Source organism: Leucopleurus acutus (assembly GCF_964270905.1).
Source record: "Leucopleurus acutus genome assembly, chromosome: 9".
Lineage (NCBI taxonomy): Eukaryota > Metazoa > Chordata > Mammalia > Artiodactyla > Delphinidae > Leucopleurus > Leucopleurus acutus.
The window spans coordinates 18,188,834-18,207,771 of NC_139144.1; the positions used below are offsets into that span (position 1 = coordinate 18,188,834).

The 18,938-nt window shown below is 38.8% G+C and overlaps 1 protein-coding gene across 5 annotated transcripts in view; it reads left to right on the forward strand.

The window, feature by feature from the left end:
- PNPLA8 (patatin like domain 8, phospholipase A2) overlaps positions 1–18,938 on the forward strand; it is a 134,468-nt gene that overhangs the window by 76,923 nt on the left and 38,607 nt on the right. For 2 of the 5 annotated variants that reach the window (XM_082846900.1, XM_082846898.1), the window contains exons 2-4: positions 2,894–4,048; positions 4,201–4,350; positions 15,556–15,707. In XM_082846900.1, coding sequence (XP_082703026.1) covers positions 2,984–4,048; positions 4,201–4,350; positions 15,556–15,707 — 1,367 coding nt within the window. In that variant the 5' untranslated portion in view covers positions 2,894–2,983. Of the gene's footprint in view, positions 1–322; positions 4,049–4,200; positions 4,351–15,555; positions 15,708–18,938 lie in introns of those variants that run through there. The other 3 variants (XM_082846901.1, XM_082846902.1, XM_082846899.1) reach the window with 3 other exon arrangements.

Genomic DNA, 18,938 nt, shown 5'->3' on the forward strand with positions numbered 1-18,938 from the left:
TGTCTTGTTCCGTTACTCCATCTGTCAGCGATCTGCTGGAAGCAGATCTAATGTCATTCCTTTGCTTATCATACTTCATTGACAGTTCGATCTTTAATCTCCTTGGCAAGATTATCAGACCCTTCGTAACCTGGTCCACCCTGTCTTTGCAGTATCCCCGTATACCTCTCGCTCATCATTCTCTCCAGGTCCTGGAATGAAAACAACAATTTGCAATTTTTGCTTATATTGTGTATATTTTCTTAAATGCTTTTTTTGTGTTTCCTTGTGTTTGTTTTTCCCATTATCTAGAATTCTCTCCTTCCCCTCTTATCTTTTACAATGTAATGAATTCCTTTTTTGCTCAGTTTTCAGCTTCTTTTTTCAGACTTACCTGGGTACCTACTCTTACCTTGTGTCTTCCATTCACATAGCACCATCTGTTAAAGTGCATTAAAGTGTTTGCTTTTTTTTTTTAAGTACAAAAGTGATACCTGCTCTTTGTAAGTAATTGAGTCTGTCCAAAAGTAAAAGCCCTTCTCATTCTCTTTTGATTCCACCTCTCAGTTCACAGGAATTAATAAACAGGTACTTACCCTTTCAGAATCTGTGTGTGTAGCCACAGATTTAAACTGCATATATAGGTTTTTGTTTTCTTCTATTACATAATATCTTCGTGTTTACGTCTTTGTATCCTCGTGTGTATCGTATATATGATATCGCAGCTTGCCTTTCGCACTGTACTGTGATATGAAGGATATATAGGCAGATCATCTATTCTCCTTAACTGCTGTGTAACAGTACATTGTAACTCAGTTTATTGTATGTATGTACCATAATTTATTTAACCATCCCTTGCTAGAAGAAACTTAGAGTTGTTTTTCAGTGTTTTGTTATTTCAAGCAGTGTGGCAGGGAATGTGTGTATATACCTTTACTCCTATGCAGTTATTTCTGTAGGATAGATTCTTAATAGTGGAATTGCTAATCAAAGAATATGTGCCTTTAAAATTTTGATAGATAGCATTTAAAATTTCATTAGATACTGTCAGATATTTCATTAGATACTGTCAGGTAGCCCTCTGTGTCCCATTTCCCCAGGTATTATCAGTACCGGATATTATCAATCATTTATATTTTACCAACTGAAAGAACAAAATAATCTGTTTTAAACAGCATTTATGTTGTGGTTATGAGCCCCTTGTCTGTTAGAAGTGGCACACAGCTTATTCTAGTCTGACTTCTTTGATTAAATAAGCACTTTGTACTAGACAGCAAAATCTTCCTTACAAGGCTATCTCGAGCTCTAGTCTGAAAGTTTCTTGGTATCTTGCTTGTGGTCTTAGCATCTAGCACTATGTCCGGTGTAGAGTTGTCGTTGAACGCGTGCCCAACATACAGTGAGGCCAGACAAACTGAAATGTCCCCGTTTGGAGTGGGAGAAAGGTTTATTGCAGGGGTCATGCAAGGAGAACGGGTGACTCCTGCTCAGAAGACCTGAGCTCTGATGGGTTTCGGGAAATAGCTTTTATAGGCAAAATTTGTGGGGAGGTCTGCAGGGTGTGTGCCCCTCCTCTGATTGGTTGAGGTAACAGGGTGGTGTTCCAGGAATCTCAACCATCAGTCTTCTGGTTCCAACCAGTCTGGGGTCCTAGTGCGTGTGCTCAGCCTGAAGTTACCATCCTCCACCTGGGTGGGGGCCTGAGTTCCTGTAGAAGAACTCAGATATGTACCAGATTGTTCTGTACATCCCCCCAGGAGGAACCAGGACCCTGCCCCATCTCTGCACTGTTGTTTCTTTCTGCATCACCTCATTCCCTTAATTAGTAACTGTTTGAATCTGCCCTTTGGAACTCAGGGAAGGTCTAGGAGGCTGAAAGCCTTTTTCCTACAAACAAGAACCTGGGGACACAAAGGCTTTTGTGCCTGGGAGGGTCCTGCTCAGTTTCAGCCCCGCTTTTCTTTGATATGCCTCAGTCTTGAGTGGAACAGCTGTTGGAAAGGAAAATAACATTTTGGATAGAGAGGTTAATCATAAACTCAGCATAGGACCTGGGTTTTAGGGGGACTCAGTCTCAGATTAAATATTCTACAAACGGTTTGCAGTGAGTAGGAGTGTAAGACTTGACTCTTGTCTTAGAAGAACTTACAGTCTAGTGTCACATAAACTGTCAACACTTTAAATAGCATAGGAAGGAAGAAAAGCAGCATAATATCTAAATTGTGTCAACGAAAAAGTAATCAGTAGATCTAAGAAAGAATTGGAAAATTTTATTTGAGCCAAATTTGAGGATTATAACCTGGGAAGAGCATCTCAGAAAGCTCTGAGAACTGTTCTGCCAGTTAGAAGTCAAGACACAGTTGAAGTTTTTTGAGACAGAAGGCTGTATGTTAAATGATGTATATTGACAGTTTACGTAATCCAGATTTAAGTGCCATCGTGGTGGATCAAGAAGGAATGCTCTGTCTTCATGATGCTAGGAGAATGTTGCTGTTTATGATTGAGCAGGTATTCCTGCTGATGGGGAGTTCTGGTCAAGTCGTGATACAGATGCACCATGCACAGCGTGGGGAGAGGGGAGGCCAAAGGGCAGAGAAGAATTTTTCTGTTTAAAGTTTTCTTGTCTTGCCATAAATATGAATTTTATTTCACAATTGCATGTTCAGTTTTGTGCTGTAGGAAACCTTATCTATTGGGTAGCTTCTCTAAATTAGTTTTCATGAAACATCCTACTACTCACTATTTTTTCACTGACTTCCGTAATAAAAGATGACTGATTTTCTGTTTGCTTAAAGTGAAATCTATTTTGCCATAATGAAAATATTATCATCCTGTCTTCTTTTGAGACAAGTTGCTGAGTTTAGTTCAAGTAGTAATTTACCTTGAATCCTAATTTTTTTTTCTTGCATTTCAGGTAAGACCATGAATTATGGCATTTCTTAAATGAAGCATTCAGGAATGAAGTGAAAGTCATAACGTATAGAAAATAAATGATTTTTAAGTTATGTCTGTTAATTTGACTGTAGGTCTATATTATATTTACCTCCTTAGTAATACGAGAAGTCTTTGTGGGAAGCAGAGGAGCAAGCAACTGCCTTTCTTGTGCTCGCCTAAACATTACTGGAGGATAAGCCACAGCAGTCTGCAGAGAGGTTTTCATACAAGCAAAATAAGATGTAAATGGACCAAAAGTGAAGCTCATTCTTGCAGTAAGCACTGTTACTCTCCAAGCAACCATGGTTTACATTTTGGAATTTTGAAACTTAGCACTTCTGCTCCCAAGGGACTTACAAAAGCGAGCCTTCGTATGTCCCGTATTAAAAATACTTTGAACGCTGTTTCGAAGGCTGTTTTTGGCAAGCAGAATGAAATGATCTCTCGTTTAGCTCAACTTAAGCCAAGTTCTCGAATATTAAGAAAATTGTCAGATAGTGGCTGGTTAAAACAGAAAAACATTAAACAAACCATCACATTTCTGAAAAAATACAGCAACAAATTAGCAGAAAAGGATTCTTTTGCAGCAAAGGAAAGTCACGTTATGGAGAAAGAAGATACAGGTAAGCAAAGCCTTTTTCATTACACGAATATTCTAACCACGAAATTTGGAGAGTCATTCTACCTTTTATCAAGTCATATTAATTCATACTTCAAGCGTGAGGAAAAAATGTCTGAACAAAAGGAAAATAAACATTTCCAGGACAAATCAGAACTTGAGCTTAAAAAGACTGAAGACGACGAGAAACCCAGTTCTCCAGATCCTGGCGTCCTGACTGATAAGAAGCTGGGCTCAGAAGCTTCTTTATATTCTGAGGACGATGCTGCAAGTCCCAGTGGGACGCCTGAGGTTCTTCCCATTTCTACTAAACAAAGTATTGCTAACTTTCTTTCTCGTCCCACTGAAGGTGTACAAGCTTTGGTAGGCGGTTATATTGGTGGACTTGTCCCCAAACTAAAGTATGATTCAAAGAGTCAGTTAGAAGAGCAGGAAGAGGCAATGAAAGCTGAGCAGGCCATCAGCAAAGACAAAAATGCAGAGGAGAAAAGGCGGTTATCTCTTCAGCGAGAAAAGGCAAGTCGTTATTCAGTGTGGTTTTAAGTTTTAATTTTTGTCAGATTTCTAAGTTTCGTTTCCTAATGGGACCTAAGAAACTTTAATCATCTGTTAGAATCACTGGAGCAGTTGCATACTCAAATCATACATATTTTAACATGTCTTTGTAGATTATTGCCAGAGTGAGTATTGATAACAGAACCCGGGCGTTAGTTCAAGCGTTAAGAAGAACAACTGACCCAAGGCTCTGCATTAATAGAGTTGAAGAACTGACGTTCCATCTTCTGGAATTTCCTGAAGGAAAAGGAGTGGCTGTCAAGGTAATTCTGATTACCTGTAATCTGGTTTTATCTTGGAATAAAAATACTAATAAACCTTCTAAAATGGAGAAGGCAACGCATTTCATTTTTATATTTAAATATTTTTGTGGTTTTATCATACATGTGATGTGTTATATATTTAGTAATTGCCCTATGATATGCATTATGCTAGATGCTCCCTTTAATTCTGTGATATGTTATGCTTAGTACTCATACCTATACTTTAAGATTAAACATTTGAAAATAGAGGATAAATCTCAGTATATTAGTTGAATTGCCTATTAGCTGCCACGGTTTTCTTAAATGCAGTGTAGGTATTTATGCTGTGTAACTACTCTGGAGACAGGAGTCGTAATTCATAAGTAAAACCATTGCTAATTTTTATTTCATGATCTTTCTGTACTTGAAAGTCTAAAAATTTTCATGATCTTATCGATAATTGAACTTGTGATCCTATTACTAAAACAATTAGGTTTTCTTTGCCTCAGTGTTTTCAAGTATAAAACAGTGGAGATAATTTAGACCCATTTAAATAGACCATTTTCAGAGAAATAATATAAAATGTGAATGATGCGGCTGAGTCTCTTTACACCTTTACAAGGTTATTTGTAATACATAATGAACAATTTGGAAATATCATATAATGAATAGACAGTGTTAACGTTTCGTTAGAGATCCGTTAGTGCTTACTTTTAACCTGCCACCCAGAAAATTATAAGTTAACTTAGTTCGTATTTATTCAACGTTTTGATAACCATCTTGCTGAAAAGTTATGTTTTTAAATTATTTATCCTCTGTAGTTTTATATTGTATAATACATACATTATAATAGCTAAACTTTAGAATTTCATGTTCATAGAATTTGGGATTATCTTTCATATATATGTAATCTCTTACTTAAAAGATAAAATTTCCAAATATAGATGTGCTTTTAGGTTATTTAACATGTTGGTGATACACTGAAAGTAGAACTCTAAGATGGAATTGCATACTTTTTTTTTTTCTGCCGTATGCGGGCCTCTCACTGCTGTGGCCTCTCCCATTGCGGAGCACAGGCTCCGGACGCGCAGGCTCAGCGGCCATGGCTTACGGGCCCAGCCACTCCGCGGCATGTGGGATCCTCCCGGACCGGGGCACGAACCCGCATCCCCTGCATCGACAGGCGGACTCTCAACCACTGCGCCACCAGGGAAGCCCAGAATTGCATACTTTAAAGAACTTTTAAAAAACGTTTTATTGAAGTGTAATACACATGCAGTTTTAAGTGTCGAGTTCAGTGAGTTTTCACATATATCCACGTAACCAGCACCCAGATGAAGAACAGAATTTGTCAGCACTTCAGAAGCCTCCCTTGGGCCCCCTTTCAGTCACAATCTCCCCCAGAATAATCACAAATCAGTTTTACCTGTTTTTGTACATTATGTAAACTCTTATGATTGGCTTCTTTTACTCAACATGCTGGTAGGAACCTTTCACATTGTTGTGGGTAGTTGTAGATAATTTATTCTTGTTGCTTTTGTCTTCCATGGTGTGAATGTATCACAGCTTATTTCTTCATTGTAGTGTTGTTGGATTTCTGGGTAGTTTTCAGTTTAGTCTGTTATGACTGGTTTTGCTAATAGGAACTTTGAGAAGTCTTATTTTATATAACTGATCCCAAATCTAGGGACCCTTCAGTACCAAGGAGAAATGTGATATGTGTTTTCCTATAGAATGGCTCACCTTCTGGATTTACCTGGCTTCCTCCTCGTTGGTATAGTTGATGTATTCCTCTTTCCTTTTTATTTCCTGCACATTGGAATTTAAATATAAAGACCTGATTGAGTTAAGCATTTTCTTGTTAGGACACATTGTAGATGACATGCACCTCATATTGCATTGTGTCAGAACACATATAATTGGTTGAACAGCAGTTAGTAATGCTAAGGTTGACCACTGGATTAGGGAGATATTTTCATTAGTCTGATCTTTGCATTGGACAGTTAGGCTAGAACCATTAACCATCAACCATTAACCTAATTGTTTCTAGAACTAGTCATTTCATTAGGGTTGCAGAATGATAAATTTCTAATTCTCTCATTCCTTCTGCATTATAATTGACATTCTCCTGTAAAACTAGAGCTTACTTCACCAACTAAAGCTATTTGATTACTCTCAAAGATCAGTGTTGCAGGAAAAGCAAAAGAAATGCTTAATTTCTTTCTACTTAGTCACCAGTTTTCAAAGTAAAGAGTTGCTTTTTTTTTTAAATCTTTATTGGAATATAATTGCTTCACAATACTGTGTTAGTTTCTGTTGTACAACAAAGTGGATCGGCCATATGCATACATATATCCCCATATCCCCTCCGTCTTGAGCCTCACTGCCACCCTCCCTATCCCACCCCTCTAGGTCATCACAGAGCACTGAGCTGATCTTCTTGTGCTATGCTGCCTCTTCCCACTAGCTATCTCTTTTACATTTGGTAGTGTATATATGTCGATGCTACTCTCACTTCACCCCAGCTTCTCCCTCCCCTCCCCGTGTCCTCATGTCCATTCTCTATGTCTGTGTCTTTATTCTTGCCCTGCCACTAGGTTCATCAGTACCTTTTTTTTTTTTTAAGATTCCATATATATATATATATATGTGTTGACATACCTGATTTTTCTCTTTCTGACTTACTTCACTCTGTATAACAAACTCTAGGTCCATCCACCTCTCTACAAATACCTCAATTTCGTTTCTTTCTATGGAGTAACATTCCATTGTATATATGTGCCACATCTTCTTTATCCATTCATCTGTCGATGGACATTTAGATTGGTTCCATGTCCTGGCTATTGTAAATACAGCTGCAGTGAACATTGTGGTACATGACTCTTTCTGAATTATGGTTTTCTCTGGGTATGTGCCCAGTAGTGGGATTGCTGGGTTATATGATAGTTCTGTTTTTAGTTTTTTAAGGAACCTCCATACTGTTCTCCATAGTGGTTGTATCAATTTACATTCCCACCAGCAGTGCAGGAGAGTTCCCTTTGCACCACACCCTTTCCAGCATTTATTGTTTCTAGATTTTTTGATAATGGCTATTCTGACTGGTGCGACGTGATACCTCATTGTAGTTTTGATTTGCATTTCTCTAATAATTAGTGATGTCGAGCATCTTTTCATGTGCCTCTTGGCCACCTGTATGTCTTCTTTGGTGAAATGTCTATTTAGGTCCTCCACCTTTTTTTTTTTTTTTTTTTTTTTTTCAGTACGTGGACCTCCCACTGTTGTGGCCTCTCTGGTTGCGGAGCACAGGCTCCGGACGCGCAGGCTCAGCGGCCATGGCTCACGGGCCCGGCCGCTCCGCAGCATGTGGGATCCTCCCGGACCGGGGTACGAACCCGTGTCCCCTGCATCGGCAGGCGGACTCTCAACCACTGCGCCACCAGGGAAGCCCATTCCACCCATTTTTTAATTTAATTGTTTGTTTTTTTGATATTGAGCTGCATGAGCTGTTTGTATATTTTGGAGATTAATCGCTTGTCTGTTGTTTCATTTGCAAATATATTGTTCCATTCTCAGGGTTCTCTTTTTGTCTTGTTTATGGTTTCCTTTGCTGTGGAAAAGCTTTGAAGTTTAATTAGGTCCCATCTGTTTACTTTTGTTTTTATTTCCATTACTCTAGGAGGTGAGTCAAAAAAAGATCTTGCTGTGGTTTATGTCAAAGAGTGTTCTTCCTGTGTTTTCCTCTAAGGTTTTTTTGTTTGTTTGTTTTGTTTTTTAAATTTTATTTATTTATTTTTGGCTGTGTAAGGGTCTTCGTTTTTGTGCGAGGGCTTTCTCCAGCTGTGGCGAGCAGGGGCCACTCTTCATCGCGGTGCGTGGGCCTCACTATCGCGGCCTCTTTTGTTGTGGAGCACAAGCTCCAGACACGCAGGCTCAGTAGTTGTGGCTCATGGGCCCAGTTGCTCCACGGCATGTGGGATCTTCCCAGACCAGGGCTTGAACCCGCATCCCCTGCCTCGGCAGGCAGATTCTCAACCACTGCGCCACCAGGGAAGCCCCTCCTCTAAGGGTTTTATAGCATCTGGTCTTACGTCTTTAATCCGTTTGGAGTTTATTTTTGTGTATGGTGTTAGGGAGTGTTCTAATTTCCTTCTTTTACATGTAGCTGTTCAGTTTTCCCAGCACCACGTATTGAAGAGGCTGTCTTTTCTCCATCATATGTTCTTGCCTCCTTTGTCGTAAATTAGGTGACCATAGGTGCATGGGTTTATCTCTGTGCTTTCTATCCTGTACCATTGATCTATATTTCTCTTTTTGTGCCAGTACCATACTCTCTTGATTACTGTAGCTTTGTAGTATAGTTTGAAGTCAGGGAGCCTGATTCTTCCAGCTCTGTTTTTCTTTCTCAAGATTGGTTAATCGGGGTCTTTTGTGTTTCCATACGAATTGTAAAATTTTTTGTTCTAATTATGTGAAGAATGCCGTTGGAAGTTTGATAGGGATTGCATTGAATCTGTATATTGCTTTGGGTAGTATAGTCATTTTCGCAATGTTGATTCTTCCAATCCAAGAACATGGTATAGTTCTCCATCTGTTTATGTCATCTTTAATTTCTTTCATCAGTGTTTTATACTTTTCTGAGTACAAGTCTTTTGTCTCCTTAGGTAGGTTTATTCCTAGGTATTTTATTCTTTTGGTTGCAATGGTAAATGGGATTGTTTCCTTAACTTCTCTTTCTGATTTTTCATTGTTAGTGTATAGGAATGCCATAGATTTCTGTGCATTATCCTGCAACCTTACCAAATTCATTGCTTAGTTCTAGTAGTTTTCTGATGGCATCTTTAGGATTTTCTATGGTATAGTATCATGTCATCTGCAAACAGTGACAGTTTTACTTCTTTTCCAGTTTGTATTCCTTTTATTTCTTTGTCTTCTCTGATTTCCATGGCTAGGGCTTCCAAAACTATGTTGAATAAGAGTGGTGAGAGAGGACACTCTTGTCTCATTCCTGATCTTAGTGGAAATGGTTTCAGTTTTTCACCATTGAGTGTGATTTTGCTGTGGGTTTGCTATATATGGCCTTTATTATGTTCAGGTAGGTTCCCTCTGTGCCCATTTTCTGGGGAGTTTTTATCATAAATGGATGTTGAATTTTGTCAAAAGCTTTTTCTGCATCTATTGAGATGATCATATGGTTTTTATTCCTTAATTTGTTAATATGGTGTATCACGTTGATTGATTTGTGTATATTGAAGAACCCTTGTATCCCTGGGATAAATCCACTTGATCATGAGGTGTTATCCTTTTAATATGTTGTTGGATTCTGTTTGCTAGTATTTTGTTGAGGATTTTTGCATCTATGTTCATAAGTGATATTGGGCTATAATTTTCTTTTTTGTGTAGTATCTTTGTCTGGTTTTGGTATTAGGGTGTTGGTGGCTTTGTAGGATGAATTTGCGAGTATTCCTCCCTGTGCAATGTTTTGGAAGAGTTTGAGAAGTATGGGTGTTAGCTCTTCTCTAAATGTTTTATAGAATTCACCTGTGAAGCCATGTAGTCCCGGACTTTTGTTTGTTGGAAGATTTCTTTTTTAATTAATTAATCTATTTATTTATTTATTTTTGGCTGTGTTGGGTCTTCGTTGCTGTGCTCGGGCTTTCTCTGGTTGCAGTGAGCGGGGGCTACTCTTTCTTGCAATGTGCAGGCTCCTCGTTGCAGTGGCTTCTCTTGTTGTGGAGCACAGGCTCTAGGCACGGGCTTTAGTAGTTGTGGCTCATGGGCTCTAGGCGAGCAGGCTTCAGTATTTGTGGCGCATGGGCTTAGTTGCTCCGCAGCATGCGGGATCTTCCCGGGCCAGGCCTGTGTCCCCTGCATTGGCAGGCGGATTCTTAACCACTGCGCTACCAGGGAAGTCCCTGTTGGAAAATTTTTAATTACAGTTTCAGTTTCATTACTTGTGACAGGTCTGTTAATATTTTCTAATTCTTCCTGATTCAGTCTTGGAAAATTGTACCTTTCCAAGAATTTATCCATTTCTTTGTGGTTGTCCATTTTATTGGCATATAGTTGTTTGTAGTAGTCTCTTATAATCCTTTGTATTTCTGTGGTGTCAGTTGTGATTTCTCCTTTTTCATGTCTAATTCTATTCATTTGCATCCTCTCCCTTTTTCTTGATGAGTCTGGCTAAGGGGTTATCAATTTTGTTTATCTTCTCAAAGAACCAGCTCTTCATTTTATTGATCTTTGCTATTGTTTTCTTCATTTCTATTTCATTTATTTCTGCTCTGATCTTTATGATTTCTTTCGTTCTACTGACTTTGGGTTTTCTTTGTTCTTCTTTCTCTACTTGCTTTAGGTGTAGGGTTAGATTGTTTATTTGAGATTTTTCTTGTTTCTTAAGGTGAGATTGCATTGCTATAACCTTCCCTCTTAGAACTGTTTTGCTGCGTCCCATAGGTTTTGGGTTGTTGTGTTTTCATTATCATTTGTTTCTATGTATTTTTTTATGTCTTCTTTGATTTCTTAAGTGATCTCTTAGTTATTTAGTATCGCAGTGTTTAGCCTCCATGTATTTGTGTTTTTTACAGGTTTTTTTCCTGTAATTGATTTCCAGTCTCATAGCATTGTGGTCAGAAAAGATGCTTGATATGATTTCAGTTTTCTTAAATTTTCCAAGGCTTGATTTGTGACCTAAGATGTAATCTATCCTGGAGAATGTTCTGTGTGCACTTGAGAAAAAAGTGTATTCTGCCACTTCTGGGTGGAATGTTCTATAAATATCAATTAAATCTGTCTGGTCTATTGTGTCATTTAAAGCTCTCTTTCCTTATTTTCTGTTTGGATGATCTGTCCATTGGTGTTAGTGGGATGTTAAAGTCCCCTACTATTATTGTGTTGCTGTCAGTTTTCCCTTTCATGGTTGTTATCATTTACCTTATGTATTGAGGTGCTCCCCTGTTGGGTGAATGAACATTTATAATTGTTATATCTTCTTGGATTGATCTCTTGATCATTATGTAGTGTCCTTCCTTATTTCTTGTAACAGTCTTTATTTTAAAGTCTGTTTTACCTGGTACAAGTATCGCTACTCCAGCTTTCTTTTGATTTACATTTATGTGGAATGTCTTTTTCCATCCCTTCACTTTCAGTCTGTGTGTGTCCCTAGGTCTGAAGTGGGTCTCTTGTACAAGACAGTATATATATGGGTCTTGTTTTTTTTATCCATTTAGCCACTCTGTGTCTTTTGGTTGGGGAATTTAATCAGTGTACATTCAAAGTTATTATTGATATATATGTTCCTATTACCATTTTCTTAATTGTTTTGGGTTTGTTTTTGTGGGTCTTTTTCTTCTCTTGTGTATCCTGACTAGATAAGTTTCTTTAGCATTTGTCGTAAAGCTGGTTTGGTGGACTTCTGAATTCTCTTAGCTTTTGCTTGTCTGAAAAGCTTTTGATTTCCCCGTCGAATCTGAATGAGATCCTTGCTGGGTAGAATAATCTTGGTTATAGGTTTTTCTTCTTCATCACTTTAAATATATCCTGACACTCTTCTGGCCTGCAGAGTTTCTGGTGAAAAATCAGCTGATAACCTTATGGGGATTCCTTTGTATGTTGTTTTTTGTTTTTCCTTTGATGCTTTTAATATTTTTCCTTTGAATTTGATTTTTGTTAGTTTGATTAATATGTGTCTTGGTGTGTTTCTCCTAGAGTTTATCCTGTATGGGACCCTCTGTGCTTCCTGGACTATTTCCTTTCCCATGTTAGGGAAGTTTTCCGGTATAATCTCTTCAAATATTGTGTCAGACCCTTTCTTTTTCTGTTGTTCTTCTGGGACCCCTATAATTCGAATGTTGGTGCATTTAGTGTTGTCCCAGAGGTCTCTGAGATTGTCTTCAGTTCTTTTCATTCTTTTTTCTTTATTCTGCTCCTTGACAGTTATTTCCACCATTTTGTCTTCCAGCTCACTTATTCATTTTTCTGCCTCCGTTATTGATTTCTTCTAGTGTATTTTTCATTTCAATTATTGTGCTGTTCATCTCTGTTTGTTTGTTCTTTAGTTCTGCTAGATCTTTCTTAAACATTTCTTGTATTTTCTCAGTCTGTGCCTCCATTCTGAGATTCTGGATCATCTTTACTATCATTATCTGAATTCTTTTTCAGGTAGATTGCCTATTTCCTCTTCATTTATTTGGTCTTGTAGGTTTTTACCTTCTTCATCTGTAACATAGTTTTTTGCCGTCTCGTTTTTTTTCTTTTCATTTTTTGTACAAGTGGGATTGTGTTCCTGTCTTACTGGTTGTTTGGCCTGAGACTTGCAGCACTGGAGTTTATAGGCTGTAAGGTAGAGCTGTGTCTTGGTGCTGAGATGAGGACCTCTTGGAGACCTCACGCCGATGAATATTCCCTGGGGTCTGAGGTTCTTAGTGCAGTGGTTCGGACTCAGAGCTCCCACCACAAGAGCTTCACCCTGACCCCCGGCTCATAAGCCAAGATCCCGCAAGCCGTGCGGGGTGGCAAAAAAAAAAAAGGGGTGAACAATAACAAAGTAAACAATAATATGAGACTAGGAAACTAACAGCTATGTTAGAAAAAATATAAAAATAAAACTATAGATGAAAGAAAAGAGGAGGTGAAAAGGTGGAAAAGGCCTTGGCTGTGGAGGGCGGGGCCTAAGCAAGGGCGAGGTTTGGGCGGTGTGTGAGACCTATGTTTAAGACCCACAGGGCTGGAAAAGGCCCAGGGTGGGGGGACATGGGAGCTTAAGCTCAACAGAACAGAAGGGGCTTAGGTGTGCCTCCCGCCTGTGGTCTCAGAGGGCGAAGGACCCACCTGGGAGCCCAGCAGGCTTCCTGAGCTTGAGTGGATGGGGCAAACACCCTCTGCTCCTTTCCCTCTCCTCTGGTCCTGGAGGGCCCGTCCTGCCTGCCTCTCCTGTTCTTTCCCGGCCTCCCTCCTGTGCCCCCAGGACCAACCCGGCCCGGAGGGGACCACTGAGGGCGTAGGACCTCTGAGGGCAGACTTCCCCAGCCATTTGGGCAGGAGAAACGCTGGGCTTGCTCCACCCTGATCCAAGGCCCCGAGGGTCCCTCCAGGCGTGGGAACCCCTCCCCCCTCTCAGGCACCCCTGAGGGTGCCTGGCCTGGCCTCCACTTCTCTTCCCGCCTCAGTCCCTCCACATCCTCCTTGTTCGCTTGGGGGTTCTTCCCATCTCCTTGGGTGTTGGATTCCCCCACCAGTGTCCGGCAGGTGCGCTAGTTGTGGGGAGATGCAAACTCTGCATCTTCCCACGCCTCCAACTTCAAGAGTTGCTTTAAAACCTGCCTCAACGGTGAGATGAATTTTTGGCATTTTTTTTCTTTTTTTCTTTTTATTATCATTGTGCCCTCATAGTTTTTCATAAATTGTGTTTCTGTAATCTTTCCCCACCTCCCTTTTTTCTAAACGCTGAATTTGTCTTAACTTTGACTAGTAGGAGTCCCTTCAAGCTGATTCATGTTTCTTTTAAAATTTTTTAAAAAACATTATATGTAGAAAATGTAGGGCTTCCCTGGTGGCGCAGTGGTTAAGAATCGCCTGCCAATGCAGGGGACATGGTTTCGAGCCCTGGTCCAGGTAGATCCCACATGCTGCGGAGCAACTAAGCCCGTGTGCCACAACTACTGAGCCTGCGCTCTAGATCCCGCGAGCCACGACTACTGACCCCACGTGCCACAACTACTGAAGCCCGCACGCCTAAAGTCCGCGCTCCACAACAAGAGAAGCCATAGCAATGAGAAGCCCACGCACCGCAATGAAAAGTAGCCCCTGCTCGCTGCAACCAGAGAAAAACCCTTGTGCAGCAATGAAGACCCAACACAGCCAAAATAAAATAAATAAAAATTTGAAAGAAAAGAAAATATACATACTATAAGTATACAGCTCCATGAATTTTCAAAAATTGAACACATCTGTATAACAACCACCCAACTGGGAAACAGAATGTTACCCAAAGCACTCCAAAAACCCCTTTATGCCCCCTTCCAGTCATTAACTTTAAAAAGATTGACCAATTTTCTGGCAGTGTACGTTAGTTGTACCTCTTCCTGTGTGTTATATAAATGGAACGATACAACATGTGCTCTTTTATGTCTTATTTTTTCCCCCCACTCAACATGTGTTTGTGAGAACCTTCTATATTGATGGGTGTAGTTAAGGAACATTCATTCTCATTGTTATGTGTTCTATTGTATGAATATAGTGCAATGTATTTATCCATTTTACTACTGATGGGCATTTGGATAGTTTCCAGTTTGGGAATATTTAGGAATAGTGCTTCTCAAATGTATCTTTTGGAAAACCTAAGTCTTCATTTCTTTGGGATATATACCAAGGAGTAGTAGTCCTGGTTATAGAGTATGCCTATTCTCACCTTTAGTGCATACTGCCAAATGTTTTTACAAAGTGCTTATACCAGTTGATACTTTCACCAGAACTGTATGAGCCTCTTGGTTGTGTTATTTCCTCTCCAATGTTTTATATCATTATTTTTTTATTTTAGCCATTTTGTTAGATGTTTAGTGATGTTAAATTGTGGCTTTCATTTGTATTTCTCTGGTAACTATGCAGTTCAGCAACTTTCCAGTGTTTACTGGCCTTTTGTATACTGCCCTCATGAAGTGCCTATTCCAGGTCTTGCTCGTTTTTCTATTGGGTTGACCAGCTTTTTCTTACTGATTTGTTGAATTTCTTTATGTATTATGGATGTAAGTCTTTTTATATGTATTGTAACATGTATATATTACACATATATATATATATATACACACACACATATACATGTCTGATAAATATATTCTCCCAGGCTGTAGATTACCTTTTCACTCTTTCTAATCATTTTTGACAAGTAGATATCCTTTTTTTTTTTCTTCCTGGCCGCATTGCACAGCATGTGGTATCTTGGTTCCCTGACTAGTGATGGAACCCATGCCCCCTGCAGTGGAAGCGCGGAGTCTTAACCACTGGATTGCCAGGGAAGTCCCGATGAGTAGATATTCTTAATTTTAATATAGTCCAGTTTATAAATATTTTCCTTTATGGTTAGCACTTCGTGTCCTATTTAAGAAATCTTTGCCTGTTCTGAGATCATAAAGATATTATCCTGTGATGATCTGTATGTGTTGGTTAAAAATAATCTTACATCTTCACTCTTGATTTGACAAAAGCAACAAAATATTTTTTCTCTCAATATAGGAAAAAATTATTCCATATTTACTACGATTGAGACAAGTTAAGGATGAAACTCTTCAGGCTGCAGTTAGAGAAATTTTGGCCTTAATTGGCTACGTGGATCCAGTGAAAGGAAGAGGAATCCGGATTCTCACAATTGATGGTGGAGGAACAAGGTAAGGCTAGAAAAATGATTTAAAAAAATTTTTTTTTATCGAAGTATACTTGATTTGCAATGTTGCGTTAATTTCTGTTGAAGAGCAAAGTGATTCAGTTATACACATATTCTTTTTTTATATATTCTTTTCCATTATGGTTTATCAAAGATATTGAATATAGTTCTCTGTGCTATACAGTAGGACCTTGTTGTCTATCCATTTTATATATAATAGCTTACATCTGCCAACCCCAACCTCCCACTCCATCCTCCCCCAGCCCCCTCCCCCTTGGCAACTGCAAGACTGTTCTGTATGTTTGTGAGTCTGTTAGAAAAAATGATTTTTTAAAACTATAGATTCTAAATATTAAAAATAGAACTACCATATTATCCAACCATTTCACTTCTGGGTATTTATCCAGAGAAAACAAAACACTATTTGAAAAGATATATGTACCTCTAGTGTATTGCAGCATTATTTACAATAACCGAGATATAGAAACAATGTGTGTCCACTGATGGATGCATGGATAAATATGTGATGGATAAAGAATATGTGAGGGCTAAGTATACACACACACACATATAGGTACTACACACACAGGAATAATACTCAGTTATAAAAAAGAATGAAATCTTGCCATTTGCAACAGCATGCGTGGAACTTGAGGTTACTGTGCCAAGTGAAGTAAGTCAGACAGGGAAAGACAAATACCATATGATTTCACTCATATGTGGAATCTAAGAAACAAAGCAAACAAAACAAGACAAAACTCAAAGATACAGAGAGCAGATTGGTGGTTTTCAGTTGGAAGGGGGATTGGAGGGTGGGCGGAATGGGGAAGGGGGTCAAAAGGTACAAGTTTCCAGTTATAAAATAAGTAAGTTATGCAGATGTAATGTACAGCATAGGGACTATAGTCAGTAATATTGTATTGCAAATTTGAAAGTTGCTTAAAAAAGTAAATCTTGAATGTCGTCATGACAGGAAAAAAATTTTATGACTTATAGTGATAGATGGTTAATAGGCTTATTGGACTGATCATTTTGCAATGCATACAAATGTTGAATCCGTATGTTGTACACATGAAATTAACACAATGTCATAGGCAATTACACTTCAAAAAAATATATACATCTAGTTCAGTTGTAGGAATTTTTTAAGCTGATTCAGTGTATTTATATCATTATAAAGTCAAATTTTTGAAATAAAACATGAAATCATTTTTCTTAATTTACTAATTTATAAATCTAAGAACTTATTTTGAACATATACCTGAATTTCCTTTGATTTTTTTTTTCTTAACACCTTTATTGGAGTATAATTGCTTTACAATGGTGTGTTAGCTTCTGCTGTATAACAGTGAATCAGCTAAACATATACATACATCCCCATATCTCCACCCTCTTGTGTCTCCCGGCCACCCTCCCTATCCCACCCGTCTAGGTGGTCACAAAGCACCAAGCTGATCTCCCTGTGCTATGCGGCTGCTTCCCACTAGCTGTCTGTTTTACATGTGGTAGTGTATATATGTCCATGCCACTCTCTCACTTCATCCCAGCTTACGCTTCCCCCTCCCTGTGTCCTCAAGTCCATTATTTACGGCTGTGTTTTTATTCCCGTCCTGCCCCTAGGTTCTTCAGAACCTTTTTTTCTTTTTGTAGATTCCATATATATGTGTCAGTATATGGTATTTGTTTTTCTCTTTCTGACTTATTTCATTCTGTATGACAGACTCTAGGTCCATCCACCTCACTACAAATAACTCAATTTCGTTTCTCTTTATGGCTGAGTAATATTCCATTATACATATGTGCCACATCTTCTTTATCCATTCATCTGTTGATGGGCCCTTAGGTTGCTTCCATGTCCTGGCTATTGTAAATAGTGCTGTAATGAACATTGTGGTATATGACTCTTTGAATTATGGTTTTCTCAGGGTATATGCCCAGTAGTGGGATTGCTGGGTCATATGGTAGTTCTATTTATAGTTTGTCAAGGAACCTCAGTACTGTTCTCCATAGTGGCTGTATCTACTTACATTCCCACCAACAGTGCCAGAGGTTTCCCTTTCCTCCACAACCTCTCCAGCATTTATTGTTTGTAGAGTTTTTGATGATGGCCATTCTGACTGGTGTGCGGTGCAAATCCAACCTCATTATAGGTTGGATTTGCAGTTCTCTAATGATTAGTGATGTTGAGCATCCTTTCATGTGTTTGTTGGCAATCTGTATATCTTCTTTGGAGAAATGTCTATTTAGCTCTTCTGCCCATCTTTGGATTGGGTTTTTTGTTATTTTGATATTGAGCTGCATGAGCTGCTTGTAAATTTTAATCCTTTGTCAGTTGCTTCATTTGCAAATATTTTCTCCCATACTGAGGGTTGTCTTTTCCTCTTGTTTATGGTTTCCTTTTCTGTGCAAAAGCTTTTAAGTTTCATTAGGTCCCATTTGTTTATTTTTGTTTTTATTTCCATTTCTCTAGGAGGTGGGTCAAAAAGGATCTTGCTGTGATTTATGTCATAGAGTGTTCTGCCTGTGTTTTCCTCTAAGAGTTTGATAGTGTCTGGCCTTACATTTAGGTCGTTAATCCATTTTGAGTTTATTTTTGTGTATGGTGTTAGGGAGTGTTCTAATTTCATTCTTTTACGTGTAGCTGTCCAGTTTTCCCAGCACCACTTATTGAAGAGGCTGTCTTTTCTCCATTATGTATTCTTGTCTCCTTTATCAAAAGTAAAGTGACCATATTTTTATGGTGGGTTTATCTCTGGACTTTCTATCCTGTTCCATTGATCTATATTTCTGTTTTTGTGCAAGTACCATACTGTCATGATTACTGTAGCTTTGTAGTATAGTCTGAAGTCCAGGAGCCTGATTCCTCCAGCTCCGTTTTTCTTTCTCAATATTGCTTTGGCTCTTTGGGGTCTTTTCTGTTTCCATACAAACTGTGAAATTTTTTGTTCTAGTTCTGTGGAAAATGCCAGTGGTAGTTTGATAGGGATTGCATTGAATCTGTACATTGCTTTGGGTAGTAGAGTCATTTTCACAATGTTGATTCTTCCAATCCAAGGACATGGTATATCTCTCCATCTGTTGGTATTATCTTTAATTTTTTCATCAGTGTCTTATAGTTTTCTGCGTACAGGTCTTTTGTCTCTTTAGGTAGGTTTATTCCTAGGTATTTTATTCTTTTTGTTGCAGTGGTAAATGGGAGTGTTTCCTTAATTTCTGTCAGATTTTTCGTCATTAG